The following is a 21,793-nucleotide window of genomic DNA, read 5'->3' as shown; positions in this document are numbered from 1 at the left end:
GTGCCGGGTTCCTATCTGCCCCCGCCATTGCATTTCCCCCCATCCTGAGCCTGGGGCCAGCTCTCAGGTTGAGCTTTAGGCGAGAGCATCTCCGAGTCCCCGAGGCAGCGTCCGCGTCTGTCCCGGCCCGGTGGCCGCCACCAGAGTCCTGTTTCGGGGTGACCTTTTGCTTCTGTAGGTTTTATGTACATGCACACGAAGGAATCCCAGTTCCAGCTGCCACCCGTGGAAGGGGGACACACACACACACGCCTGTGGGGGTGTGGGTGGGTGGGTGTTACATGGCAGTCGCATGTGCTGAAGAATAAGGGTCTATCCCAGTCTTGGTCATGCCTGGGAATAATATGTAGGCAACTGGAGGTTGCAAACTGGAAGCCGACCAAGCGGTACAGTTACATGGCACGACATAGCCCGGGTTAGTTGGCGAGGGGTGAGTGTGGGTGTGTTGGCTGGGGCAGCTCAAGCTGCCAAACGCCCCGTTCTGGTATCCCAAGGTGGAGGCGTAGGGCAGGGTGCTGGTGGCTAAGGTGTGAGGAACCTCAGTCATCTTCTGAATGGCGCTGGAGCTGAACTGGCTGGGGTCAAGTAAGGAGTAAGGTGCTGAGGTGGGAGGCAGGAAAGCCCTGGCCTTCTCCGGGGAGCTCAGCAGAGAGTCAGTGGCCCCCACGGGAAGCCCGGCGGCCTTTAAGGGATCGGTTTCCCCGAGGTAAGGCAAAGGGAAGACATACCTGTCCTTTTTGAGCAGGTTCTTGGGCTTGCGCCGGGGTCTGTACTTGTAGTCGGGATGCTCCTTCATGTGCTGCGCCCGCAGCCGCTTGGCCTCGTCGATGTAAGGACGTTTCTCCGCCTCGGAGAGCAACTTCCACTCCGCTCCCAGCCGCTTGCTAATCTCCGAGTTGTGCATTTTGGGGTTCTCCTGGGCCATCTTGCGCCGCTGGCCGCGGGACCACACCATGAAGGCGTTCATGGGGCGCTTGATGTGGTCGCTGGGCTTGGACATGCTTCGGCCGGGCGGACGGGCGGGCGGCTCGGCGGTTGGGGCGCGCTGGGGGCGCCGGACGGCGGCGGGAGGAGGAGGAGGAGGAGGAGGAGGAGGAGGAAGCCGGAGGAGCGGGAGGAGCGGGCTCAGCTGATCATCACAGATCCTCCGCCAACGCCGTCCCCGGCGGGAGCCCTGCCGGGGCGGGGCGCGGAGAGGCGCGGAGCGGCGCGGGTCGGCCCGCGGGGCCCGGCGGGCGGCTAAGCGGGCGGCGAGCCGCCGGGCACAGCAGCGGGCCGGCGGTGGGGACGCGGAGCGGTGCGGGGCAGTTCAAAGGCGAGGGGCTGCGGCGGTGCGCGGGCTGACATAGCGGCAGGGCGGACACAGCGCGGGCGGGCGCCCAATCAGCGCGGAGGGGGACCCGCTTAAAAAGAGAGGGAGAGAGGAAGGGCGAGAGGAAGAGGAGGGGAGGGGACAAGGGAGGGAGGAGGAAGAAAGGAGGGGAAAGGAGGACACCCCCCCCCCCCCCCCCCCCCCGCTCCCCGTCAAAGGCGCAGATTAAAAGGAAGGCTTTTGTGAGTTGCCGTGCTAATAGCAGCAGCGGGGGAGGGGAAGGGGTCGTCCCATCCTCCCCGCATCCCGCCGGTGTGCGGAGCGGGGCCGGTCCCGGCGCCCTCCAGGCTCCCCCGCTGCCGTCGGGGCTGCGAGCGCCGTGCGCCGGGGCCGCTCTCCCGCTTCCAATCCGCCCCCCCTCGCCCCCGCTTCCCCGCTCCGCAGCCCCGCTTAACCCCGGGAGCCGGCTCGCGTCCCGGCTTGCTTTGAATAATTGCCTGCCGCCCGCGAAACGCCCGTGGGGAAAATATTTATTAAATGGAAACAATTGTCCTGGCTCCCGGGGGGGAACCGCGTTTGTTCCAGGCTTATTGGTTTTTAGCACCTGCTTTGGTTAACAAACCTGCTCTGAAAAGCCCCCGCCGGGCCACCCCCTGCCCCCGCCCGCCCGCTCCCGAGAGCGACCGGGGAGAGAAACGAGAAGTCGGGCGGACGGCGCGGCGGGGGGAGGATCCTCGGGCCAGGCGGGGGGGCGGCCGCCCCGGCCCCTCCGGGCTCCCCCCGCACCCTCCGCCGGGCCACGGCCGCCGCTCCGCCGGTAACTTCGCCTCCCGCCCGGCGGGGAAGCCGCCGCGGTCCGCTCCGGTGCTATTGGTGGGTACCGACCTACCCCCTCCTCCAAATAATAATAGTAGTAGTAATAATAATAATAATAATAATAATAACAATAAAAACAATAAAACAACCGCCCTCCACTTTATTTCCTTCTTCCTTCCTTTCCGCTTGCAATAAATGACTTTCATTTCCCGGCAGAGCCGTGTGCGTGCGGGGCCGGGGAGGAGGAGGAAGAGGAGGAGGAAGAAGAAGAGGTGGGCAGATGATTTAAAGTCCGCTCACCTGGACGGGGCCGGCAGCGCCGGAGGTTTTGGCTTTGCTACCTGCAGCGCCATCCCAGCGCCTTTTTTCGTTGCATACACAAAACCACCACGAATTTTCACAGCCCTCGCCGGGAGCCCCGTTACCCAGAGCGGGGGCTACGGACGGGACCCCCCGCTCGGTGACGGCACCGGGGAAATTTCCCCCTCCCCAAGGTGGGGTCCCCCGAGCCTCACCTCCCACCCCCAGCAGCCCCTGCGTGCACATGGACCTGCAAATTTAAAAAAGCGGGTGCAAGCCGCCCTTTCCCCCGGTTCTCCCCCTCCCTGAGCCCCTGCTACGTGTCCCCCCTCGGGGACCTCCCGTGGTCCCGGGAGCCCCGTCGGGGCCGTGCCGGGGATGCCCGAGCGCTGCCCGCCCCGACAGGCACCTGCGGGCCGGGCCGTGGCCGTGGCAGGATGACACGCGTGAAAACTTGTGGGTTTTACCCCATTTTCCCTGTGGGAACAGCGCTCCCGGCTCCCGGCGCTCTGCCCCGCGCAGCGGCCGCGCTCAACATCCGCGGTGAAACCCGCGCTGGCGCCGCTTCCCCCGATCCCCTCGCCCCAGTATTTTGTGTTTTGCCCTCCGCCGGTTTAAATACAAAACTTCCTTTGTTTTCATTGTTTATTTTCCGATTCTTCGCGGTGGGGGAAGGTGGGGAAATTATATCATTTGTCATCCCTCACTTCATCTTCGCGGGGGAAACCTGGCGTCGTTTTCAAAAAATCCGGGTAGCAAGAGAAATCGGTGGGAAGGGAGCGATGGCTCGCAGGCTCTGCCTGCTCCCGAAAAGTCTTTTCAATCAGTTAAAGCTGCTTCGCAATATTAATGATTAAAAAAAATAATAATCGGCAGCCCTGCTTTCATTGGCTGGTGCCTTTGCCTTGATGCATCACGCACTCTCCGAGCAGCTCGGGGCATTTCGGGCTGTAGGTTGTTCATTTACATCCTATATATCCCCCCGTTAAATTTTTTTTTTTAAAAGCAGAGAGGAAAATAAAGATTTCCTTCGCAATATCAACACCTTCATATCCTTAAATACTTCAATTTTTACCCCAAATCGCCTGTCCTGGCAGAGACCTGTTGCAGCTGTACATCTCCCGAGGATGGGTTTTTACAAAATTCGTACCCTTTTTTTTTTTTTTTTCAAGTGAACAGCTATTTCCAGGGATGTGACTGAAATCCATTTCTCCTTGCCAGCTTGTTTAGACACCAAAACTAATAGTGCGATTATTAATCCTGAATAGTATCATGGTAATGCAGAATGATGAGAACGGCCTGATGTGGAAACATTAAAATCAGGTTCTTGGAGATAGTTCACTTGGAGTAACTTTAAATTAGATGAGATCATGTAGCCTGAGATCTCATATCAGCATAAATAGAGCTGTGTTTCTGCCTTCATCTTCCTCCTCCTCGCAGGAATCACGGTCGGGCTTGCAGTGCTGCAGTTGCCAAAAGTGAGAGGCAAAGAGCACGACACCTATAATTTCAACATAGTCCCAATTCAAGCTTCTAGTTGCTGGAAAATATTGGATCTTTAAATGGATCTTCAAAGAACTTTTTTTTTTTTTTTACTTTTTTTTTTTTTTTTAATGCCTGAACTTGCCAGGAAAGTGAGTGGATTAAAAATTGGTTTTTAATTGAAGGGAGCACATTTTGGAAAGACTTTCAGGTCTCTGGTGCTTTTTCACAGACACTGAGGTCTCCTGTCCTCCCTGCTGTCCTGCGTGACCTGGTGAGATCCCCACTGACACCAATGCTTTGTATAAATATATGGAATTAGCTCAGTGCACAGGCTGATTATTTTGATGCTTTTCCTTCATATTTGGCTATTTTACATGCAAGTGCATACATATATTTCTTTATGCATGTGCCACACATTAAAAAAAAGAGACCCATTTAATCACATACCACCAAATAATATTTCCCAATATATAAATATGTAAAATATATGCACACCAGCTCCTACAAGCACACGGCACCGATGCATCCACTGATACTGTGCGGAACATACTCATGGGTTATTCTCTGTGTGTGTCTGCAGTATTTCTTGCTCAGTCCCTCTCCATAACCCCGAGAAAAGCATCCGTGCAACTCCGGCTACAGAGAGTGACACCGACACAGCCTCCTGCACGCTGAGATTTAATGGAGCAGGTCACTACCTTGTACAGAGGTGACAGAGGAGGGGAGCGGTGATGGATGGGGCAGATTGGATCATCCCACGATCTGCTTTACTCAGCATCTGCTTTCTCACACTGGCCAACCAGAGACACGTTGGCAGAAGAGAGTTGTAGAATAACTTGCTACGAAAATCAAGATTCCTCTCCGTCCTCATTAATTAGGACCTGGCTTATGTGCTGAAGCTGAAGTTTACAGCCCTTTCAAAACTTGATTTTCGCTCTGCTCATTTTTTCTACCCGTAATGATCTCCTCTAAACACCCCATCCTTTAACGCAGTGCTACGTGCATTTACAGAACTCATTTCTCACAGGTGATCTGTTCATTATTCTTGTGCAGCACACATTTTTTTGGTAGCCTGCTGTTAATGAGGAAGGCGATGTATATTTTGGCACCGGGGGATTTCCCTCCGGGCAGGTGACAACCCCGCAGTGTGGCCAGTCACCCCGGGAGCCGCTGAAACTGGAAAACCTCTCCCGTGCCGACACTGCGGGCAGCTCCGGTGAGTTTTGCTGTTGTAGGTCTTCTCACAGCCCCTGGGATGGGGTTGAAAGGGGTGAAGGTCCTGATTAGTGAGCCAGCGGGACAGCCTTACAGCGTGATGTTGTGCCCTGAATTATAGAAGACTTTCCCGGATGATAAAATTAAGTATAGCTTGCTCTGCATGTAAGTGTGGAAGCGCTTTACTCACCGCAGCCGGGTCAGTGGCCACTTGGGCTCCCGTTACCATCACTGCCAAGTGCACAACGCTGGGGCAGAAACTGCAGCTCAGGCTCCACGGGGCCCACGAGGGTCTCTGAGTGCAACCCCTGCAAGAGGTTCCTGCAGCAATGCCACCTCTGTGCCACCTCCTGGCCTTTCCTTAGCAACATTAGCTGTTAAATAACAGCTAAGGAGTGGCTAAAGAGTGGCTCATCCTTTCCAGGATGAGAAATGCCATGGGGAATCCCAGCAAGGCTCCTCTACGCTGGGTAGACCTACACTGCAGAGCCCCATGAGGTCCCTGGGTGCAGCATCCCACGACATCCCTGGCCGTTTGCTTTCTCTGCAGCCGATGAGCCTCTCCAGTAAATAAATATATTCACTCTGGCCACGCATGTAAACCCAGGGGCTTGACACACAGTTGAGTCTGGAGATCGTATGGCCAGGGAGCCTCAGTCATCGTCAGCAGCGCGAAGTGAAGGATAAACGACCTGAGCTCAGAAGTGCAGAACAGACTTGTAAGGAAAGGTAGTATCTTTTCTTAGACCAACTGATACAGTCGGGGAAAAAAAAAATACAGACAGGCTTTCAGGCACACTAGCTCTGAAATAGAAGCAGCAACTTTCAAGAAAAGTGCCAAGGCTGAACTGTTTATCTCAGGGACTCACCCGCCTCCGTTTCTGGGGATGCTGATGGCTTCATCAGCTGTGACGCATCCATCCTCCCTGGAGCAGGATGAAGCACAGGAGTGTGGTTGTTCCCAGCGATATGTCAGGCATGGAAAAACACAGAGGCTGGTCCCAGGCTGGGTGAAAAGCTTGGGGTAAGGGGGGGAAGTAGCTCCCAAGGTTTGGTATTTCAGCTGAGATCTGGAGGAGCCTTTGTCTGGATCGCTGACTTTGGTTGAAAGCTACAGGTGGAAAGCACAGGGAGCTCAGAAAAACACAACCAACTGCTGTGTTCTGCAAACGGAGGACACGCTCAAAAGTGTTATCTCGCTGTTACTCTTCTAGTACAACAGGAAAAGTGGAGGTCTGGTCAAGACGCAAAGATACAGAGGAAAATACTCCTGTTGATTTGTGTGATCCCAACACCAGTTCACAGGCTTGGGTTTCTATATCTTGTCCCTGAGGGCTGTGGTGCTCCAAGTTTCAGAAGCACCTGTTATTTTAGTGAAGGGTGGTTCAGTTCATGTCCCCTCCACCTATTTAGAATCTGCCAGCATCATACATACTGACAAGGTGGAGTTTGATTTTTTTTTGGTCAAATCTGCCCTCTTTGGCCAATGTACCCACTCTTGTGAAAGATCTGCCCCCATAAATGCAGCCAGGCCTACAACACGGTTAAGCTGATCTTTAACTTCCCACCTATGTGAACCAAACCGTGCAAGAGCCATATAATTTCCTCCCTTCTCACATACACTGATATGGCCCTTCAGTTAAACATATTCACCAGAAATACAAAGCCTGTGAGAAGGTAACACTCGAGACCCATCAAGGATCCGGTGAACAGCCAATTTATTTTACTGGAAGGACTCCAAACCTCTTTTCTCCACTCAAACCACTGTTCTCAGCGTCTCAGGGTGAAGCTCCAGAGCTGAAATGGGATATTTTAAGCACTGAAGGCCATCTCTTCCCCATGACGCGTTCCCAGTATGAAGGTAGGACTCTAGAAGCACCGATGGCCAAGTGCTATCTGCCATAACCCTGGAGAAGTCACCCGTCTCAAGGCCCAAAATAATCTGGATAACCTCCAGAGCACGCAGCGAGGTTTTACGCATGTTGTTTAAGTCCTGAATTGCTGGAGATGACCATGGTTGCAAGAGATGCTCCAGTAAGCAAGAGATGCTCCATGGTAGTAAGAGTTGGCCAGATGCTCTTCTGCCTCAAATCCAAGACCCTCAGTAGACTTCACTCTGTGCAAGGCACATCAGATATTGAGATGCTGGTAGACAGCACCAAGCCTGTCTGGCAAACACAGCTTTGGACTGAACAAAAACAAGGTCTAAAGAGCCAGTCAGTTCTGCTGTTTCTTGAAAATTCAACCCTGCCACTGACCTCACCAAGTGAAGCAGCTTCAGGAAAACCACAAAGCACATACCCACCCGTGCTCTTTGAAAATGCAATGGCTTCCATCCAAACACAGCTTTGCCGGGGCCCAGATGCCTCCGAGATGCCTTTTGTTGCTTGCTGGAGGTTCATGGTGGCATTCATCCCTCTTAGAAGCAAATCTCCTTGCTGGGTCACCACCAGACGCTCAGCAGAGCAGAATAATGCCACATGCCCTTATCACAGAATCATACGATCATAGAATAGTTTGGGTTGGAAGGGACCTTCAAAGCTCATCTAGTCCAACCCCCCAGCAATGGGCAGGGACATCTTCACCCAGATCAGGTTTCCTTGAGCAGGAAAGGTGCCCACACATTACACATAGACTTGGAGTGGACAGGCTGTTTTCTCTGGAGTGTTAGCTGTGAATTAGATGCCATATCCACCATAACGTGCTGGTGGGAAGTCTGGTGATAGATCCACTGCAGTAAAGACCCCTCCAGCATCTTCTCCAGGACTGCAGAAGCTGTTGCTCAAGAGGAAGTGTCAGGGCTGCAGTCTCCAGCCATGCAATGGTCTCCACCACCTTCCTTGGGCGTCAGGTTGACCTTCTGCCCAGCAAGGCTGTGAAACAAGTCTGCAGAGCCAGGAGAGAAGGAAACGGCACTGCTGGACTGCAAAAAATGAGTCAAACAGAGGCATGGAGACAGCAAAGGGATGGAGAAGACCTCCAACCCCTTGAGCCACTTGGAGATCCACCTTGCCCGTGTGGGGGATGCAGCCTTGTCCTGACAGACCAACTCTGCTGCCAGACAGACATGATGACTGGCAGCAGAGCTGTGCTGGCCTGGTGCTATCAGAAAGCGTTCCTGATTTATGTGGTACAGGTCCTCTCTCACCTTCCTCGGCCTGGTCCTGCTCATTTGATCACAGCATCCCTGACTCAGGACCCTTTTCCATCAGAAACAAGACCCTCCGCAGGAAACTTTGGGCGAACTCTCAGGAACTCATTTTGAGGGATGGTACAGATTATATGATCATGGCTTGAGGAAGTTATTATATTTTTAATTGAATTTCGTGTGCTCTGCACAGATACTACAGTAGTGGGCCCTTTATCAATTGTTAACACGAATACTAATGAATACTAATGCTAATCATTTGTTTCTGGAAACAAATACAAAGATATTTGATGGAAAAATCTCTCTGAATTTTAACACCAAAAATAATGAAATGCATGATAGTCCAGTGGTGCCAGAAGACAAAACCCTACAGTGACAATATGGTGACGTGAAACGTGAGATATAGAGGAGCCGCCACTCGCATTAACTATTCTGCCGACTAACACAGCAGGGCTGGGCTACAGAAAATTACTTTCTTGCAACCCACAAGGAAAAACTCCGACAACCTTGGCCCAAAACTTCAGTGAATGCTCCCCAGGAACTACGTGAGGGCAAAACATCTGCTCCAGGGCAGAGCAGAGAAGAGCACCCAGTGATGTCTCCTCCAGAATTGGTCCCGTGGGGTTGAGGACTTTGCACCCTGTGCTTCCACAGAGCCGTAGGATGGAGCGATGCGCCCGCTTCATTATTTATTTATTGCAGTGATTTACAAGGCACCCACCTCTCCAGCAGCTGCTTGCTCTTTACGAGGCTTGGAGATGAAAGCCAAGGAGATTTCCACCCACCCAGCCCAAACGGGAAGGCACGCTCAGTAACCCTTTCCTAACCCTGGAGACAGGGATTCTGCGGGGAATGATTTAGCCGGCAGGAGATTCCAGAAACGGCAATTAATGAAAGACTTGGATGAAGCATGTCTTATATCTTGTTCCAAATACGGCCACAGAGGTTTATACCGGGGCGGGGGAGGTAAATGTTAAAGGGAGGGCTTGCTCTGGAGCACACCCACTCTGCAGCACCTGCAAATTTCACCCCCAGGATAAATAACTAAGATATCTCTGTCACTTGGGTCTGCTCAAATTATTCATAGCAAATAAATTACCAGGTGTATTTAGCCTGTTGTTCTCCCCCCTTCCTTTTCCTACACACTCATGAATCACTTGGAAATAGATTCTGATTTCTGCAAGTGTGTCTATTAGTCATAATAAAGAGACGTGGCACAGCTCATGCAAAGACATGTGGCCAATGGGCTGTTGGCAAATACTCGTCGTTGGTTTGGTATCCGCATCTGATTCAGGTCATTTGCTGTTGCTTCTGAGCCTGACTGGGTGATTTTTTTTTTTTTTTTACTTCCCCTCCTTTTTAGCAAGTGATGGGAGCAAAGAGGGAAGATCATGGAGATGGGCAGGAGTCCCCTGCTTCTCCTGCAAATGCGGCTGCTCAAACGAAGACTGGCACCTGTGTGGGGCTGGCGGTCCTTGCCAAGACCCATGGTCAGATGTCGGTGTCCACCTACGCATCCGACACCCACGGTTCCGCAGAGGCCAGCCAGCGCTGCCCATACATCTCCAAGGGTCAATGCACCAAGGCAATATGTTCTCTGCCTGCCAGCCAGAATGCACCTGGGAAGATTTACGAACGGCATTTCTTTCCCTTCTATTATACCGTCTGCCTCAAGCCCAGCCGCCGAGAAACCCAGGCAGCACAGTGGATCAGCCCCACCTCCTTTTCTTCCGTAAGCAATTATCTCCCCAACAAACAAACATCTCGAGGTTGCCCCAATGAGCCTCCAGCATCCCACCGGCTACGGAGGGCGAGAAAACTTGTTATCGCTGGAATACAATTTGCACGCCCGGCTTGGGCAGGGTGGAGAGGTGAGGGGATGTGGGCAGGAGGAGAGGAGGAGGAGGAGCGGTGGCTGGCCTTCCTCCGCAGCACGCGGCGGTCAGGTTGCAGGGGACGGGAGACTTGTCTGATTACCAGCCAAACAATAACAAGCAGCACTATTTAAACACATCCAATTACCGTTGTTATTCAGTGGGCAGCGGCTGATGTGAGAATGAAAACACAGAAGGAGCAGAGAGGTCTTTGCCTGGGAAAGCATGTAGGAGCCTTGTAACGCTCCCCTCTGAAAAGGGATTTAATCAACAGCTACAAATCTGCAGGGCAAGGAGAAAGAATGAGTGCATTGTGCGCAACGCTGACTTTCCACGCTCCCTCCGGCATGGGGCATGCAGATAACTCCCAGGATCACAGCCCTCCCTTGGGATGGACCACTTGTTTGTGAGATGAGGCTACCCGCTTCATCCAAACACAGTCCAGGGCATAAGCCCCAAAGGAACATCTTCATTTCTCCCTGGTGCTCTGACTCGGTTGTGATCTGATGGCTTGTGATGATCAAGTCATCTCTCAGACCTACCCAATGTGGTGTATATGGAGGCATCTAGAATCACAGAATCATAGAATCATGGAATCATAGGATCATTTTGGTTGGAAGAGACCCTTAAGATCATTGAGTCCAACCATAACCTAACTCTAGCACTAAACCATGTCCCTAAGAACCTCCCACTCCACTGTCGTACCCAGATTGTGACATCCCTTTCCCTCCCAGCTCTGCTTAATGCTGGTTTTAGCTTGAGAGTCTGGTCTATGCGGCCTCTGCACTGGTAGATCTGCCCAGGAGGAGACGTCAGGGGTTTTAGACCAAAGGAGCTGTTGTTGCATAGTTTTATTGGCATAAGGACAACCTTGCATCAATTAGCTTAGTGCCTCCCTTTAGGATGCAGTTACACAAACAACTATGTAATGACACCCTCGTGTCCTAAGCCAGGGGCTTGTTCTGCTTTATCTCTGCCGACATCCTTCATTTCTCCAGTCCCTGGAGTCCCTAAATCCCAGTTGAGCCCTTTCCAAAAGACGAGCCCCAGCTCAGCCCAAACGTCTGCATCTGACCCCTTGGTATGGAGGAGGTCACTGCAGATGAATAAACCGGTCCCCTGTGTTCCCCGAACTGATGAATCAACCGGATTAACTCTCTCACAGGAATCATAGGTGATTATTGCTCCCTTTGGTGTTTTCACGTGGCTGGCAATAATGCTCCGGGGATTCATAACAATTAACCAACTTCAGCACCTTGAGTTGTCGTCCGTCAGCAACGCAGGAGGAGATAGCCTCCAAAACAAATCAAAGCAGAGGAAATAAGTGGTTTAGCCCTTTTCTTTGCTATTATTCCCACGTTAACACATGAGTGTCCCTGTGGGACAACAACACATTTTTGCTAAAGCAGCACCACAGAGATAAAGTGAAGATTGCAGTTTTATTTCTATGCATGCGCTGCTCTCCAATGACATGTCCCAAAACCTAACTCCAAATATGAAAAACATATATATATATAAAAAGAGAAGAAAATTTTCCCTCTTGTGTGGCTTCTTCCCACCGGCTCCTGGCTTGGGTAGCATCCCAGCACACGGGTTCCCCCAAGGATAAAGTTGTGCGCGAGTCCCAAGGGAAGGAGCTTTGGCTGTGCCAAGCGTCTTGCTGATCCCCATCACTGCCCTGACACATGCAGCGAGCCGAGTATTTTCTCCTGTTTACGGGTGAGGAATTTTTCCTGATTAATCAGTCCTGATTGTGTATTTAATTGCAGCCCGGAGACACTCTCTCTGACTCACACGGTGCCTTTAATCGTTATCTGTTAGGTACGCGGCTGGGTGCCCGGGGTCAGCGGGTTTCACAGGATCTCAGGACCAAAAGGTCCAGAAATAAAATGGGAAAAATGGGGTGTGAATTCGGTCTCCTGGCACATCCCCAGGCATGGACAATCCCTCCCAGCAGCAGCCCTGTCATCTCCAGGTCTATCTGGTCCCAAGGTCGGATCCCTCTGAACTGGCTGGAGAGGACAAGCAGAGCCTGGTTGCAATGAAAGGGCGTCTGGACAGGCATCCTGGCTGGTTTGGGGGGGGGGTTATTTTTTAAATTTTTATTTCTAAGGCAAGAGTGCAAAAAAGCTGGCAAAAATGCTGCCTGTTTCCATTTTTCTGTTGCTGTCGCACAATATTTGTGTTTCGAGCGCTATTCCCTTGGAAAAGCTTTTTATTCTAATGTAGGAAATTTCAAGGAGGCAAATGCATTTCCCGTCTCCCTTGCAAAACAGGAATGTTTCTCCTCTGGAAATTTTCCATTAAAAAAAATAGATTTACCGATATTCCACATTTTGTAATCTACGATAAACCATGCCTCAAGAAAAGGGGGGAAGGAAGAGAAAACAAGAATGCCACAGACAGAAATTAGGGTGAAATGCAAGGGACATAGAGGGGATTTTTCTACTTTAAGTTACTGTTCAGGAGAATAAATGCCCTGAAACACCAGAGTGCTGCTGTGCCCCCAACATTTTAGCATTGCAGCTGAAATAAAATTCAAAAATCCAGCAGGAGCTCTTTAAAGGGGAGTGTTAATGCCCTGTGCTACCCCTATGGGAGCAGAGTCAGGCAGCAGCAAGTATTTTAGCTGCAGGCGATGGGTGGGGAGGAGATGGGGAGCGGTGGAGGAAGGTGAGGGGTAGTCGGGGGACTCGGGGGGGCTGTAGAAGGGATGGGGGTCTGCAGGAGGAGATGTCAAATGTCTTGATCTGATTTCCCCATCACAAAGTGGGGCTGAGAGCACAGGTCACCCTCCCCAAACACTCCCACCGGTGTCTGTGAAACGCGGTGAGCGGCGCGGGCAGGTCCCAGCGGCTCTGAAATAACTCAGTGGCACTGAAGTGAAAGGATGAGAGGAAACGGCCTCAAGTTGCGCCAGGGGAGGTTGAGGTTGGATCTGGGGAACAATTTCTTCCCCAAAGGGCTGTGGGGCATTGGAACAGGCTGCCCAGGGCAGTGGTGGAGTCACCATCCCTGGAGGGGTTGGACAGACGGAGATGAGGTTCTCAGGACATGGGGCAGTGCCAGGGCTGGGGGAATGCTTGGACTCGATGAGCTCGAGGGTCTTTTCCACCCAAAATGATTCTATGACACCAAAACCCACACCCCAGGGCTGAGGTTTGCCCATCGCTGAGCTCCTGCAAGCAGAAGAGCTGCAAGATGGGTCCAGCTGATGCACATCCCCCCCAAATCCCCACCACGCATCCCAAACTGGAGCATGAGCAGCACATTTTGGGGAGGAGGGAGCGAGTCAGGGCAGCTCTGCCGGGGGATTCAGCTGTTCAGCTGATGCTACGGTCAATGGAAGCCGGGTTGCTAAATTTTTGCACCATGCTTCGAAATCTCCCCTGGAAGTTTTCGGCAGTGCAGCAGGAGCGTTGCGAGTCCCCTGTTCCCTCAGCGTCCATGGCAGCTGTGCTAATTCTGCCCGGCAGGATGAGCAGGGGCTGCGCGCGGGACAGGCAGCTTTTCTTTGAAGTGGAGCGAAATCCTCAAGCTTTCATTCGGAGAGTGCAAATCACTGCTAAAAGCTCTCCCCTCTCTGACCCCCATCTAGGAAACTCTAATCCAGCCTCACTGGCTTCACCAGTTTCCTTTGTTGGTGGTGGTGGTGGTGGTTTTTTTTGCCAACGGTGAACTTTGTGTTCAAGCATGGTTGACTCCAGCTGGAAATAAAACAGGCGGCCCTTCAACCAAGGAGTTTATGTTGATTATTTTTTTATTTTTTTTCTGCACTAAGTTTTCCCTGTTTCTGCATGATGATCACAGCTCTTCAAAGTTGCCAGTGCTGGCAGTTTGGTTTGGATTACCTAGGACAGGTTTCTCTGAAGCACTGCGGGGATCAACATCATTTTGGTGCTCAGAATAATGATGTTAGTAATCAGGGCGCTTGTTAGCCACTGTTAATGAAAGGGAGTTGATCTCTCCTGTTGTCACACAGCCCAAATCATGCCAAACTGGGAATGTGCAGAGGGCAGGGACCATGGGTTTTTTGCTCTCTGCAAGATCGCAACCACAGCAGCTCTCATGGCAAATGCTGACCAGCGTGGTGGCCACCAGATAGGTCTGCGGCCACCAGGACAAGTAGGCTCTTTTCAACAGTGACCACCAAAATGAACCTGGATAATTAAGGGGAGCAGACATTTTCCTTGGCCTGGGGAGCAAATCCAAGAATTCCTAAATTTTCCATGTGTGTTGGACTTTCTTCCAGGGCAGCTGATGGTGCTGGTGTTAAGGATATTTATCTGCACAAGGCTTGTCAAGAGCCACAGCTTCTTCAAGACAGAGCTGGAGCAGAGGGCAAGAGAGAAAAGGCTGGGCTGAGACAACATGAGCTGGGTGAAGATGTCCCTGCTCGTGGCAGGGGTTGGACCGGATAAGCTGTGAAGGTCCCTTCAACCCAAACTATTTCGTGACTCTCTGATTCTATGACTCGTCCTCTACTCCATGGGATGATATCAGAAGGCAAAATATTTCCTGCCTGTGTCTGCAGGACGACCTTGAAAACTGTGCCTGCATTTAAAGCATAATGCACTATAAGGGCAAGGGAGATTCACGCTGCCTTCTGCTTCCCCCTGCTCGCCCGAGAGACTCAAACTTAAACTTGCTGGTGGAGACCCCTCTGTGATACCCAATAGCCCATATTACAGAATCATAGAATCGCAGAATCATTTTGGTTGGAAAAGACCCTCGAGCTCATCGAGTCCAAGCATTCCGCCAGCCCTGGCACTGCCCCGTGTCCCTGAGAACCTCACCTCCGTCTGTCCAACCCCTCCAGGGATGGTGACTCCAGCACTGCCCTGGGCAGCCTGTTCCAATGCCCCACAGCCCTTTGGGGAAGAAATTGTTCCCCAGATCCAACCTCAACCTCCCCTGGTGCAACTTGAGGCCGTTTCCATTATCTGCCTACAACAAAAAGACAGACTAAGGCTGTGCACTAAGGCTGCATTTCGCAAGGATTGCCCATGTGCCATGATGCCGCTGGTGTCTTCTCCAAGGTCTCCTGACCTGGAGCTGCTCCTTCCCTGCTCCTCTTGCTGCCTCTAAGCCTTCTCCTTCCCCGGCACCAGGCACAGAAGGGTGACATTGTTTTTTGTTCCTTAGCCTCAACTTTGCCTTTCTGGTGCAACACCGAGCTGGCCACTGGGATTAGCTTTCTCCTCCTGCTTCCGTTTTGTCCCACTGCTCCATCAAATTGCTGGATCTCAGCTCTTTCCCAATGCCGTTGCCTCCTTAAAACACAACCGCAACGTTTCCGAAGTTGCAGACATCTGGACACATGAGCTGCAGGTGTAAAAGGTCGTTTGCTGTGTGCCCTTGTGTGACACCAAGACACACGGTTGAGTCCAAAGTGGGGACTCCTCTGCCCTTGTGCATCTGCCCAAGACCTTGGGTGTCCAAGACCTTGTGATACCGGTGTTGGGCAGGTGCCCCGTGCTCGGAGTCAGCCCTGCAAGAGACGGCCTGGAATGAGTAGAACTTCCCTCATATTAATATAAAACTCACCCTGTGTTTTGGGTCCTCTTCTTATCTATTTTCCAGCTGGTTGACACGACTGAGCTTCTGCTGCTCTTAAGTGTGTTTTCCTCACCATTTTTAGAGACTCTTTAATACTTTGTATTGTTCATGTTTTATTTTATCTTCTTATTTATTTTCCTCTAATGCCGACCTTCTTTCACCTCCCTAAGACTTTCTCCCCCCTCCATTCCCTGCTCCTGACTGAGTCTCCTTTAGCTTCTTATTTTTCCCTTTCAATACCTGGGATTGCACCAAATCAGTGCAGGGCTTCATGTTTGTCTGACCAGAGCACCGTAGGACCACTCGACCCCTTGTTCCGGGCTCATCCCTCCCTCCCAGGGTCTCATCCCCCCTCCCCGGGTCTCCCCATGCCCGGACCATCCCTCCCTCTGCCCAGGAGAGGGCACTGGCGCAGCAGCCCACAGCCTCTTTATTCCAGTTTAAAGCTGTTTAACTTCATTTTTTTTTGCTGCTTATGCTCCGATTTGCTCCTCCCTGCGTGGATGAGCATTCCTCCTTACACCTATCTTTTATTTATTTTTAATTTATTTACTTTTTTTTTTTTTTTTTCCAATTTCTCCCTAAGTCTGCCCATGCCAAACTCCTTTTCTTCTAGTCCTCCTCTTCAGGCCTAATCCCATCGCTGGAGCTCCATGTTCCCAGCATGGTGCTGGCACACTGGGAAAGGAGACTGGGAGGGTTTGGGGGATGCTGTCCCTTGTCCCATCTCTCCGCTCTTTGCAGCACAGCAGGGAGAGTCCTACCCAGTCATAGCGACAGCAGAAATATCTTCCTGCCTGCTCTGGTTTCACCAAAGCCCCTCCAGATACAGAGCTGGTTGGGGTCCCGTTACCTTCTCTGCCTTTTTCATCTTCCCTGTCTCCTGATGAAGGCGAGAGCTCAGCCCCTGCCCTCAACACACACCTAATAGCGAATTTAAAAAAGCCCCTGTTCTCTCAGCAGCAGCTCTGCCCATCATGTCCATGGGCATCCAAAGGCCTTTCCTTTCCATCGAGGGATCGCTGCCTCCTGTGCTGGTGGGAATGGGAACAGGCTGCTTAGTAAAACACGGCACCGAGCCTAAAAATAGCTGCTGTGCGTCTGATCTGCGTCAGCCCAGCTCAACCTTCAAGTGCAGTTGTGCTCCAGGAAGAGACACCCTTGCTTGCTGCTTTGTTTATTCCTACATTCGGATACCCCATTTTTTTCCCCTAAAATTTATTTTATTTTTTTTCATTTTTATTTTTTCTGTAATGAAGGGATCTTCTTGAAAACCCCTGCAGCACCCGGAGTGAGCTGTGCAAGGCAACTGGCCGCGCACACACCATTTCATGGACCAAGTGCCAAGCGATGGTGTAGAAATGTATTTCTTCTAGGCTTTTCAGAGGAGTATAAGGCCAGTGAAGTCAGGCTGGAAGATGAGCTTTCCATTAGCTCCAAATGACCCTCTTTCAACCTCTTTCCCTCTTAATTGTGCTGCTGGTCGCTCAGATTGGTACAAACTCTGCTGGGATCAAGGGCACATTTTCAACAACATTGAGGAGCCTGAAAGCAGCGTGGGGTGTTCAAAACTGCCTAAATAACCTAGACCCATGAACTGCTAAAACTAAGAGATGCCACGTTTTACTTCCAGAAATCCTGAGCACCCCTGAAAACTTGCCCTCTCATCAGGGCTGTATTTTTGGGATGTCCCTTGTTTGAAGGATGGGATAAGACATTGATCACACTCATTTTGCCATTGGAAATGTGAGTAATTATGGTTGGAATAAGGGGCCACAGATCAGAGCTTATAAGAAGGGCTGCCTGTGCTGATACCTGGGCTCTGGTGACACTGGAGGTGACACTCTCTTCAGCTGGGTTCTGGATTTGGACCTTCCCAAGCCACAAGGTGAGGTTTTGAGGGCATTCAGGTCCAGATTGCTCTGGACGGTCTTTGCCACGTGCAACAGATGTTCCTCACCCAGCCCCTCGTATCGTCACCATCGGGGTCTCCAAGGGCTGGTCAGACGACAAAGTCTTCAGGCTCTGGACGTTGTGGTTTGGACATTGCGGAGCCCCCATCTCCGTGATGCACCCCGGCTCTTCCATCTGAGTCAAATTAATCACACGGAGTCCTTATCTAGGAACTGTCAGAAGCCACATGCCTTCCCTCTGCGAGGACACCACCAGTTTGCCTCATCTTCTGCCCTTGGTGACAAAACCGCGGCTGTCCCCATCGCCGGGGGCACCTGGGAACGGCTGGGGGAGCATCCCAGGTGTCCTTTCTCCCTCCCATCCGTGGTAGCCCCGTGGTGTTGGGAACAGGAGGAGAAGCTCTCGTGAGCGCACGAAGCCCCCGCGCTCCTTCAGGGCTGAGGGCAGGAAGCCAAAATCAAATCTTCCTTTTTTTTTTTTTCTTTTTTTTTCTTTTTTTTTTTTTTCCCAGAGTGTATCACTGGCTATTGTCCTTATCAAACAAAGCCCTTTCATCAGAGGTTCTTTAACACACTTTATTTCTCTTTTATTTTGCTTTGAAATAAGCCGGGCAACAATTAATTTCAGAGAGAGAGAGAGAGAAAGAGAATTCAACAAGGATCTATTACTACTCTCGGCTTCTATTGCTGTAATGAAAATCTATTTCCTTTCCCTTTTGTGTCCCATATAATTTAATGCCCATTTTATTAATGGTCTGAAATAATTACGGAACCTTTTGTGATTCTCAAGTATGTTTCATTTAATTGTGCAATAAACGCCTAATCTCTTCCTCCATCTGAAGCTATTATGGCATTAAAATTAACAATTATGCAGCAATGCGCCCGGGTCCATAGAAATCACTCCAGATAACTAGACATATATAAATCATTCATGAGAACAATTTCTGAAAAGAGACGAAGGGAGAGAAGAAAAAAAATTGTGTTGAGAATGACATTGGGAAGCCAAGGGCCTGGTCTCTAAGAAGATAGCAACACCTTAAAAAAATCTTTTTTTTCTTCTTTTTTCCCCTTTTTTGTTATTATTATTTTACTAATTGTGTTCAGTGGCACAGCCCCCCCCTCTCCATTAGCCTGCCAGATATTTTCAGAATTAATTAACTGTTAGCTCAGAGGATAAATTGTTCATTATCAATTTTTTCCCCTTTCCTTCTTTCTTTCCTTTTATAGTTTTTTTTCCCTTTCTTTTTATTTTTATTTTTTTTTTCTCTCTTTCAGGCCAGCAATTACAGTCTCCGCCTTTCACTGGCAGGTCCTGTTCTGTAGGAGGTAATCCAAATGGGGAAAGTGCTTTTTTCTTTCAACCCTATTCAACTTCTCCTCTTCTTCCTTTTGTGGGATTTAATAACCAGGGCTGATCGGCGCGCTGTGGACAGAGAGGTTAAGTTTGTTGTCTCAGCACTTTGCCGAGGGAGGACAGCTCCAGCATCCTCCAGCCCTCCTCTCTGCTCCTCGCACCGCTATTTAATTGCGATTCATTTAATTGAAACTTGAGCCCCTGGGATGGCTCAAGCATCCTGGCCCAAAGCTCCTGGTCCATACAGGGGCTGATTTTGGCTGCTCGAGGAATGGGGTGTCTGGGGTGTCTCCAGCAGCATGGGGACAGAATCTGGACATATCATCTCAAGCAACATCACCGTGCAGAGACAGCAGGTCACAGTGTGGGGGACGGTGACAGCGGCCCACTCCTGGTCGCCACCCCCTATGAGCTTCAGGTCCATGTCATCATCTTTCAAATCATTGCCACAGCAATATTAGTATCAGTTCCTGATGCCATAGCATCCTCCATCAATCCTGCCTGAAACGGGACATCCAGGTGGTCGCTCCTGTCCTGCTGATGGACCCATCAAATTTGCATTTCCAAGGATCGGAGGGGAGCAAATTGTACCCTCAATATTTATTTTTGTTGATGATTCACTTAGGGATTTATGTTATTAGAAGTGGAGCAGAGAGCACAGCAGTCAGTGCCCGTCAGAGAAGAGATGCTGAGTCCACCCCTCCTGGCCCAGGAAGCCAACAGCTGCCTTCACCCCTTGTGCCAGCATCCTCTTCCAGCTCTGACAAACCCATCGTTGGTAGTTTGCTCATCCGCCACATTCGCATGGGGTTTTGTATCTGTCTTTATTCATCCTCCCCCACAACCTGAACTAAACTGAAAGAAGACGTAACAGCTAAAAGGCTTCTTCCGAGGTGTTTTCTCCCCAGAAAAGACTATGAATGACTCTTCTGCCACTTCTTTCTCAGGCAGTTCTGTAGCAGATCTAGAAAAAGGTTGTATTATCATCCCAGTGACTGAGAGGCATCTCAAATCACGAGAGTAAAAGTGCACGGGTGCCTGCCAGAGAAGAAAAGATGAGCAGCTCAGCCAGATTTAGTAGTTCAGTCCAGTGATGGACCAGGCACACCTGTGGGGACCATACGTGATTGTCCATCCAGCATCTATCTGCTGTCCCACTGGAAAACTGGTTGGTGAAAGGAATGGTGAATGGGAAAGCTCTGGCTCATTAAACCATGTTTGGAGTAGCCTTGAGTTCAGAACAATCTCCAAGAGCCAGCAATGTTACATCTATTTGGTTTTGCCTCTTATTGCATTGTCTGATGTGGAAATATAACCACCATAGTCTCTAAAACGTTTGCTGATGCTCTGTGCCTCGGGAAGCACAGAGCAAGAATGTGACTTCAGTTTGGCACATATACGGTTAAAGCTGATATCCAGATACAGATCTGACCAAAGAATTCAATTAATCACTTGGAATAATAGTAGCATATTAGAAATGAGAGATACCACTTAGAAGAAAATATATAATCAGCAGAGATCAGGAGAGAAACAGACTCTATCAAGCACTACAATGAGCATTATTCAAAAGATGATTCATAAAATTAAAATCCCAAATTCACCCAGTGACCTGCCTCTTTTCAGATCAACAGAGAGAGTCACACATCATCTTTGATATCTTTTCTACATAAAGGATCTCTTTTCTGATCAGGTCAAAAAGCCCAACCCTACCAGCAGATAATAATTGGGACCTATTCGGCAGCGTCATGAATTCACCATTTAGAAACTGTCTTTTGCTTTATAACGAATAAGGCCGGAGGGAAAAAACTCTCTTGTATAACAGACTTGAGCAATGAAGTATCTAAAGTCAGCCACCTGCTTGCCCAGTTGCTGGGTGGGTGTGCTAGGGTACACACCAGTTGTACAACCATCCCAGCCGGCTACAGATTACAGAGTGGACTGTTCTCCGTCTTTGGTTCTCACCAAAGAGTTCACCTGAGCTCTGACACTCCTCAGGGTCACAAACTCCCACCTCAAAGTTGACACCTACAGCTACTCAACTTTATGGACTCCACCAGTGACGGACCGCAGCTCCCGTAATGGTGATGGAGGTACCTACCTCATGCAGACACCTAGCTGAATCCCACCTGGGCTGCATAATTTGCTGGGGAGAGGTGTTTTCTGTGGTCAACTTGATGAGATGGGCACTTCCCATCCGTCTGGGCAGCGTGACGGGAGCAGCTGGCGGTGGTGTTCCATTGGTGGCAGGTTTCCGCAGCGATGGCTGTTGGCTTCAAGACCTCAGTGCGAGGAGGTGGGTAGAGCGATGGGCAGAGCTGGTGGTGACCAAGGGGTGTCCGATCTGCGGGCACTGCCTTCCTTGTGCCAAGGACTCTCCCAGTTTATTTCTTGTTCTCCTGCTTCAGCATCATGTGTGTGTTCCTGTAAGCACAGGAGAGAGAGAAGATTAAAATGTGTCCTTCCAATTAAGACATTATTTCCACCTCATTTAGATTTTCCTGTTCCTAATGCATTTCATCGTTTCAGTTCATTTTATCCGAGTGTTTTAAAAAGCTCTCCTCTTCTATTTCCCCCAGTGAGGATGATTAAGATAGAACAGGAATGATCTGCATGTTTCCAAACTTTGCTGCCTGTCTGGAATTAAATCACAGCTGCAATGAGGAGAGGAAAGAGAGGAGTGGGGAGTTGTGTGCTCAAAGCGAGGCAGAGAGATCACGGACCCAAGTGCTACAGGCAACAATTTCAGCGAACAGCCCACACTTGGCCTTCGGCAGGTGATCAAAGGCAGTGGGGTTGGCAGTTGCGTCCTCACCTTTA

At 50.5% G+C, this 21,793-nt stretch overlaps 1 protein-coding gene across 1 annotated transcript; it reads right to left on the bottom strand.

The window, feature by feature from the left end:
- Positions 1 to 277: 277 nt before the first annotated feature.
- SOX14 (SRY-box transcription factor 14) lies at positions 278 to 1,000 on the bottom strand. The gene has a single exon (XM_065639950.1). It carries the CDS (start codon positions 998 to 1,000, stop codon positions 278 to 280), a length of 723 nt encoding a protein of 240 aa, XP_065496022.1.
- Between the last annotated feature and the right edge of the window lie 20,793 nt (positions 1,001 to 21,793).

Source organism: Caloenas nicobarica, chromosome 8 (genome assembly GCF_036013445.1).
Source record: "Caloenas nicobarica isolate bCalNic1 chromosome 8, bCalNic1.hap1, whole genome shotgun sequence".
Taxonomy (NCBI): Eukaryota; Metazoa; Chordata; class Aves; order Columbiformes; family Columbidae; genus Caloenas; species Caloenas nicobarica.
Note: the sequence above shows the minus strand (reverse complement) of the source record. Positions and strands in the feature narration are given on the sequence as shown.